The 8700-nt window shown below is 37.0% G+C and overlaps 1 protein-coding gene across 2 annotated transcripts; it reads right to left on the reverse strand.

Moving 5' to 3' along the window:
- Positions 1-338: 338 nt before the first annotated feature.
- LOC139149199 (retinol dehydrogenase 13-like) lies at positions 339-8700 on the reverse strand. 2 transcript variants are annotated; one of them, XM_070720769.1, is made up of 7 exons: positions 8529-8700; positions 6754-6872; positions 4602-4757; positions 4215-4319; positions 2600-2809; positions 1911-2118; positions 339-1557 (listed from the first exon to the last, which is right to left on the reverse strand). In XM_070720769.1, the coding sequence occupies exons 1-7, from the start codon at positions 8609-8611 to the stop codon at positions 1410-1412; spliced, it is 1029 nt and encodes a 342-aa protein (XP_070576870.1). In that variant the 5' UTR covers positions 8612-8700; the 3' UTR covers positions 339-1409. The 2 variants fall into 2 exon arrangements, with proteins under 2 accessions (XP_070576870.1, XP_070576871.1); XM_070720770.1 differs by having other exon boundaries at positions 1911-2114; positions 2596-2809.

Genomic DNA, 8700 nt, shown 5'->3' on the forward strand with positions numbered 1-8700 from the left:
TGTATGAAGTGCTGAAAAATAATTTTTTATCCTGTTTACAGATCATGAGGGCATGGATTGGATGACAGTACACAGTCCCTCTATCCATCCTATTGGATAGAGGGACTGGATTGGATGACAGTATACATCCAACAACCAGTATCTTGCTTGTGGATATTGGCACCCTATTCACACCTCATACAATGAGCACTTCCACTGCGTTGTGGTTGTTGGCTGAGGTGAGAGCGAGTTAATGATTGTGGGTAGCATGGTCAGGAAACACTCTCAGAAAACTTGTTTGGAGTTCACATTCTCCATAAACATTTAAATGATTCCAATGGACTTGATTGTACAAAAGATTTACTGTTTATGAAAGATGATTACATATATTTATTCATTTCAGCTATAAAAAGACAGTACTGGTACTTCAGCTCTTTTCTATGGGCATATGATGATTTCAGTGAACTAACTTTTGGGGAAATTGCTATGTTTGAGTACAGAAATATTGTCTTGAAGCATTTGCTGAACAATGCAGCAAGATTCCTTCATCTTATCAGTGGCCACAAATCAATTGGTCAGCTCAATTGTTCAATGTGATCACAATTATTTGCTCTGTTTTCTTTGGTTTTCTTTGTCTTTCCTTTCTCTATTACACTTGTTTTTCATCGGTCATAGCAAAGGCTGCACACATAACGAGCCATTCAATACAAAGACTAAGCACACCTCTATGTCTGCTTCTTCACATCCATCCTGTGATGGCATGTTTCTTCTCAAGCATCTCCTGCACAGTCCTTTCAAACAGGGTTAAACAGTTAAGGTAGTATGCACCTCGAAAGTGAAAGACTTAAACTCTTGCTCAAACTTTCCTTCCTTAAGGAATCTTTCATCTATTCTCTTTCAAAATCAAGAATAAAAATCGAGGCTCAGCGTGCAAAGTTTGGTACTCGAGAAACAAATAACCCAAGATTTACTGATATTTACAATTCATAATGGCTGCCATCCCTGTGTTAACTCTATGAAGAAAAATAAAATTTTCAAATTTCGAAAAACTAAGCCAGTGAAAAGTTTTCTTACACCAAGAGCTTTAAAATGAACCCACACAAGTGGTATATCAGAAAAGAATTGTAAAAGTTTGACGGTCTGAATATCTGTCTCCGAGGTGCGTTCTACCTTGACGTGAACAGTCATGCCACTCTGAGATACATCACAAACAGTTAACTTGGATGTATATATAAATTTATGAAGTTCACATCAAGACTTCATTTTCAAAACATTTATTGTTGCACTGAAAATTGAAAAGTCCAGCCTTAATAAAATCACAAATATACAGTATTTGACAAAGGAATGACAGCTACACACATTTAACAGATCTAAAATACAGTAAGATCTCGCAAAAATATATCGCAAAATGACAGAAAACTAAGGCCAAATCATGATGGTGCCATCGTTCTTGTGTTTTCATGTGTCTGTTCATTTTCTCTATTCACAAGGCCTACCATTTGAGCACTTACGTCCCATAGTTTCTCAGCTACAGCATCATCTTGTCCTTCAGGAGCACATTCTTTTTCTTTACAATCACTGTAAAAAAGAGAAAACGGCAGCATGGAATCAGCTAGCAGTTAACTACAAGCCTTAGGGTTTACACTACCTCTTACTTTAAACCTGGTAGATACTATAACCAAGCTCACTTTACAAGGTAAATGTGAAATGTCTCTCAAACAGCAAGAAATTACTTCAGAATTTACAATGTACATCTGTGCCCTATCAGATTTTCTTTGTATGTGTGTAATTTTATTTCACTCTCCTTCAAGTAGGATTAAAATGATGGTTGACTCACGTAGTAAAACCACTCACAGGGAACTACATCACAAGAATGCCCTTGGCACAAAATTTTCTCACATTCAATCAACAATTAAAACAGAAAAACTCACATGAAGTATTTTCCAGAAGTGTTTTCCAGTTCCTCTGCCACAGCACAGTATATGCTGGTCTGTGCACCTTGTATGGGCGTTTTCACAAACAGCCAGAACAAAGGTCCAAGAACAGACATGGAAAAGGCAGACTGTTGCATACCCGTGTGTCGACCTATCTTTGTTTGCACTATTCCTGGATGAAGTACATTTGCTGTGACTCCACTGCCTTTAAGGAAAGGCAAACAGACAAAAATACATATAGTAGTACCATAGACCCAGGGTCTATGGTAGTGGTAATAGTGACTTTCAAAGGACAATTACGCTCTGGGCCATAGTAAGTATCTATGAAGAGCATGCTATACAGTATTGTATAAATATGTATACTAGTGGGCAAATCGGTCTCTGAACAGCAATTTCATTCACACTATGCAATAGAATCTACTGATAAATGGTCTTGTCGTCTTTGTTTTTAAATGCATTTTTAGTGGAATGTTATCCAACCGTGTCCAAAACCAATATGAATGTGGTATGTCTTGTTATCTGTTGTGAGTAAATTCAAAATATTTAGAATGCACAGTGAGATCATAAAAAAGATTCGACCATCAAGATTATGTTCAAAATACACTCTACTGATATACTAGGTATTTCATACCATGTGCAAAAAGTATTCAAATCTTGTTAAACTTGACTATTCACAAGATACCAACCTTTGAGTCTTTTGCTGAGTTCTCGTGTAAATAAAACTATGGCTAATTTGCTGTCAGCATATGCTTCAGAACTACTGTAATGTTTCTCTGCATTCAAATTATCAAATTCTATTCTTCCCCTTGTGTGTGAAATAGAGCTGACATTGACGATCCGGCTTGGGGCGGAGTCCTTTAAGTTATCCAGGAGGAGGTTTGTGAGATAGAAATGCCCTGTTGAAGAAAAATTTAAAATGTGGAGAAGTTTGAAACATACTGAAAGGCTAGAAGTCTGTTGTCAGAAAACACCAACTTCTCTTGAAAAGACTACAATCATAAAGCTTCAAATGAAACAAAAAGTACATATTCCTCAAAACGTATCAGTGATTGTATACGACTAAAAAGCTTTTCTTTGCAAACCTACCTGCAATGAAGCCTCAGCATGCAAACGTGCATATTACCAGCATACATTATTTTCACTACGTAGGTAAAGTATCTTCTTGAAGTAATTTGATGGGGCAAAACGAGAGTTTTTGGTGCCTATGATTAATACTGGTGAGATTTTAATATGCTACAACACTACAAAACACCATTACAGTATTGTACCTTTATTTGACACATATGATGCCAATCTCCGTACAGAGATTGTAGCGCCGTGGAAAATTATAACCTAGCTGGGGAGTCTCAGCAGTAGCCACACTAATCTCTGCCACAGGCGACGGTTTTCACCAACTTTTTGGGTATTGCGCGTTTTCCATGATATACATTTTCTGTCTTTTTTATATATAATACTTCGAACCAAAAAAAATTAGATAAATGAATAGTACACTAGATTCAATATCGATCCTCAATTCCGTGAACACTTGCAAAACATAGACCTTGCTCTAGGTTACAGGGATGTAAATTGATTCAAAAATGTATGCCCCAACGGCTGTCAGCTTTGCAGACGCAATTGCCAAAGTTTTAGCAGATTATTTATTATTTTTATTAGTGTATTAATGTATTATTTTTACCAGTGTGTGGAAAGTGCAATCTCTAGCTGGATTGCTCCTATCCGTTTACTATTTCCGCCACGTTTATTTAGCCAGTTGGGCGCGCGCAGGACTGAAAGAAGTCCGAGTTTGGAATATTTAAATTTGCCTGCAGCAGAGATTGGTGGGGGCGCGCGGTCAACGACTCGGAGACCCTCTAGCTTGGTTCGAATTATCCATGCCGCGCTGCTGCCCCACTGCGCTTCAATCTCTGTGTGGAGATTGATATGATGCAAGACCTCGAATCAACTCAATGATGTATGCATGCTCTAACACTCACAAAACTAACTGGACAAAATGATAACTGATGGGTTGAGTTTTACTTCTACTGACATTTCCTCGCAGGCTATAATATCTCAGTTTGCAACACAAATTTTCACGTTGCAGGTCCAGAATGAAAGCCATAGCACTGTGTCCAAATCAACATGCTACTATTAAAACTTCTTGCCAAAAGGGTGTATATGTTAAGTGTCACTTTTCAAAAGCCTACACTTCACATTAACTAACTATTTGCACATTCAGTTAGTCTCATATAACACACAAACGACAAACATTAATCCTTAACTATTACACATTATTGATGTTCACATTAGTATCCAAAATTTTACCTAGATGGTTGACACCAAACTGCATTTCAAATCCATCGGCCGTTTTCCAGCGTGGACATCGCATTATTCCAGCATTGTTGATGAGTATGTGTAATTTCTTCTCCTCTATTTAAGTGAAACAAATACAATTTGTAAATCTTACAGAGAAGATTGCTGGATTTTACAAAAAAGGAGCAGTCTAATGTCATTCACTGAGGGCGTCCTTTCAAGATGTGACAGATTGTGTGTTTGCATTGCAGTAGGAAAGAAACACCCTTTAATAGTTAATGAATTGACAACCACTCCCTGATAGACCTATGTAAGCTATACAATCAAAACTCTAGGACTGACATATGGCAACAAGAAGTTTGGTATTTGAACAATTTTGGGTGCATGAGTATACTTTACCAGTTGTAAACTTTGTTACAAATGATTTGATAGATTCCAGAGAGGCCAGATCAAGCTGAAATACTTTCACGTTTGGATTTTTGGTGTTTTCAATGATTTCTTCTGCTGCAGCTTTGCCTTTCTCCAAGTCACGGCATGCGAGAACAATGCGCCCACCTGAAATTCGAAATTGAACACATTTCAGGCCCTGAACACGTCATTTCATTTACATCAAGGAGTGGACTGATATTCTTTACAACATATGGGAAATAAACCCAACAAAGTCTAACAGAACTAAAGTTTGTCAAAGTAATCTTACAAAATGCTTCATGACTGTACAATATATATATGTTGATATGTTGTTATATGTTTGCTCACATAGACAGTGAAGCGAATTTAGTTTGCTTAAAGGAGAAAATACAATCATAATATGCCAGATTTTGAAGTCACAACCTATGATACCCCATCACTCAGCAAAGAAGTTGACAGCAAAAACTAATCAGCCAGCTAGGAGACAGTACTGTGCTCTTTACAGTTTGAAATGTATGGTACAAACTCAATATGCGTAGGTGTTGTCCCTCACATACTAAACCTATGAGGCAGACTCGAAAACTTGTGTTCGTTGAAGTACCTTCAGCACTGTGACCATATGTTAACCCTTTTCCTGCCCAGTCCGTATTTCACAATCAGGTCAAGATGGTTAAAATTAATGAAACACAACATATTCCATATGGTGTATTTTAACATAATACTGTACATTTGAAGGCTGTTGAAAACATAAATACTGTAAACTTGATTTTTTTGGACTAAAGATGCTATAACATACCAAGCCAAGTGGGTGAAAATATGTCATGTTTGGGCTCAATACCGCTTTTTACTGACTTGGCCGATGGGGAAGTAATAGTCTTAGTACTGTCTGGCAGAAAAAGGGTTAAACACCTTTTGACACATTTAAAGCAATATCAATTTTTGCAAAATTAAATGCTCTAACGAGAACTCCAGTATGCTAATGGTTGCATGGGACTCACATGTTGTGCGTGCTTCATTAATGACCTTTGACCTTTAATCTAAGATTTTAGGGTACAACCAGGAGTAGCTTATGGGGCAACTTCTTTTCATTTAGTTTAGAATTGGCAATAACAGTTCATAATAAGATAAACCTGTACTACGCTCATGTGATGTTTTTCTAATTGATAAAATGATTGTACATTGAACAAGCACTAATAGTAGACTTTAAACCCTTACAAGAAATAGTCTTTATTGTTGGTTGAACAAAGAAACACATTAACATTGCAGAGTATAATTTTCTACATAAGGCCAAGAAAACAAAAATCTTGTTTCTCATCCTCAACATATTACAAAAATGATGCAGTGACACGTTTTTTTCCTTCTCATTCTTCAACCAACAAGAATGCGCAAAAAACATAAAAATAACATAGGAATGCATGCAGAGATAAATGCACAGCAGTGTTGCTTTAGCATTTTTGTATAGCAACAGTTCTGTGGTTTGACTTTTAGTGCAGCAATGCAGAGTTTTGACAGCTTAATATAACAGTGACATATGTGTACAGTTCTGAATGGAATGTTAGTATCAGTTATTTTGTTTACAGTTCTGTTTTATATAGCACTGTGTTATGCACTATCATTACATATTTTTGCATTTATTTTTTCATTTTATTTCCTCATGAGCAGAAAAAAAAGGTTGACGCAGCAGGTCTGAATTGACACGCGTGAGGATGAGCAACAAGTTTTTTATTTTTCTTGGCCTAAGTTACAGATGTATATGAATGATAATGAATAAATGTCCATTAAATACAGAGGACTATTATATTGTAATGTATAACTAATAACTATAACTGTAACTGAAATGTATCCATGTGGTTTTATCAAGCTGCTGTGTTAGTCATCATATATATATATATATATATATATATATATATATATATATATATATATATATATATATATACACTTCAACCCTATATTCAAAATACAAGCATGATCAAATTTCTGTGATCATAAATAAATTCATACTGGTCATGCTGTAATACTATGTAATACTTATCTAACATGATGTTCTGCAGAGAAACTTTACACACAAGACAACAAACTACAGAGTACCTACACATGATACAGCGAATATTGCAGAAAAAGTATAACAAAAACACTGTACCTCTTCTTGCCAATTCTAATGCTGTTTCTTTGCCTATACCAGTATTGGCACCAGTCACTATCACAGTCTTTCCATCTATCCTGGCATTGCTAGAACATTCCACACCACCATAGGAGTCCCTATGTTAACAATATGACACACAGGACTTGTGTTGGTATACATAGGAAACATTCTAGGACAGCATGTGTCAAGCTAATTCTTACTGCCACTGATTGGCTACTGTAAATGATGTTATTGGCATTGTGAGTACCTGTATGGACTTTGAAGTGAATGGTTTTGCACACCTGATAAACTGGATTAAGCAACCCTGTGTATTGGGGTGTCTTTGGGGATATCGAAGAACATCCTTGTGTATAATGTTGGATTGTAACAGACCTCAAGGTGAATCCAATGTTCTTCAATCTTACCTCAATGGTCAATGTATGTAGTAACAATGGATACTTGGTTTAAAAGTTAGTAAAAAGTGAGTTTCTGATTATTTGGAAAATTTTACATAAAACTTGTTATATATTCTGGGGAGGGGAAAAATTACAGATTCTAAATAGATCCACCAGGGCAAGAAACAATCAGGATAATATTAGTTTCACCTATACATTTATATGTATGACAAAGTTTGAGTACTTCACCAAAGTTTCAAAGATTTAACTGAAATGTATAGGCACATGTCTTGGTAATGGCTCAAATCTGGATATGAAAACTTGTGACAAACCATCAACCAGAGTTCTGCCTTTGACAATATCATGATGTATGTGTATGCAATGGTCTACTATGATTGTGTCAAGTTTAAATTTGAAACATTATCTCACAGAATGTCTAGGAATAGTTTGGCCAGACTGTCTGTCAGTTATGTATCACATATACAGATTGAAATCTATGAAACTTCCCAGTCTTGACTACATATCACAACCTTATCATATCACAGTGTGCAATTAGCTTTAGGCACATACAGTACCTCTATAACACAATGGAGGCCGGGTTTTTGGTTAAGGGCCAGACATGTTCGAGATTTGGCTGACCCATGGTCCTCTTTGTGGAGGGGCCGTTCGTTGCTGACCCCACATAAAACTTCAAAGGGCAATTTCTGGAGTGGTTTGTTTGTTTGTTGTTTTTTTGGCCTAAATTTCATTGCACTAAAAGTTTACCTTCTTAAAGTCAGTCGACCTGGATCTACACCACATGATGAGAGTCAACATACAACTGCATTTGATGAAAACATGCCACAGTAATTTGAACACTAGTTAACGACAGCAGGAATGCTAACTTCTATAATTGTAGCCCTTGGACCCTGCGCTGACTTCTTCTGTCGTGTTGGCTGTGTAAAGCAGAGGTCCATACGCCTACAGAGCCAATGCAACAGAAGAAGCTGGTGCACTGCCCAAGGGCTACAGTATTATGGTAGTGTAGCCACAAGGTTGTATCGCTGTGAGAGTGTGAGTATGTGGACCCCATCAGCATGCAGCTTTAATACAACTGATCACTTACAATTGTAAACCAGTGTCCCTCCACTCAAGTCAACCCAAACCCCTCTCTCATCACACAAGGACAGTGCTCTCAGTAATAACACTGCAAATGAAGGGGCTCTCACTTTTGAAAGAGTATTGATATTATTGATGTTGAGCATTGATATTGACAGTTATAGCCCTACGGGCCGGCACTACACAGCCAACAAGTCAGAAAAACAAAAAGCCGGCGCACGGCCCGTGGACTATAATTATTGCAGCTTAGGACAGTAATAGGGTTTAATATCTCGAGTCTACTTCTATGGATATACTTACTTTACCAATACAGTTATACCAACACCAGTGCCTAAAATCGAAAGCGGAAATGCAAAACCAGCTAATCTGTTCATAAGCCCCATTACATTCGATTTGTTTGGCGCTCAGCACATTTGATCACTGGCGTTTTGTAGTTCTCTCAAACAAGACTCAGCTCCTCTAAGTGCATGTG

Source organism: Ptychodera flava, chromosome 14 (assembly GCF_041260155.1).
Source record: "Ptychodera flava strain L36383 chromosome 14, AS_Pfla_20210202, whole genome shotgun sequence".
Taxonomy (NCBI): Eukaryota; Metazoa; Hemichordata; class Enteropneusta; family Ptychoderidae; genus Ptychodera; species Ptychodera flava.

What these genes read in the sequence shown, in the direction of transcription:
- LOC139149199 (XM_070720769.1), bottom strand. Translation starts at nt 8,611, where the DNA reads ATGGGGCTTATGAACAGATTAGCTGGTTTTGCATTTCCGCTTTCGATT. An exon ending in ATTAGAATTGGCAAGAAGAG is followed by an intron (nt 4,758 to 6,753) that starts GTACAGTGTTTT and finishes TTCGAATTTCAG; the next exon opens with GTGGGCGCATTGTTCTCGCA. An exon ending in GTTTGGTGTCAACCATCTAG is followed by an intron (nt 2,810 to 4,214) that starts GTAAAATTTTGG and finishes TTTCTTCAACAG; the next exon opens with GGCATTTCTATCTCACAAAC.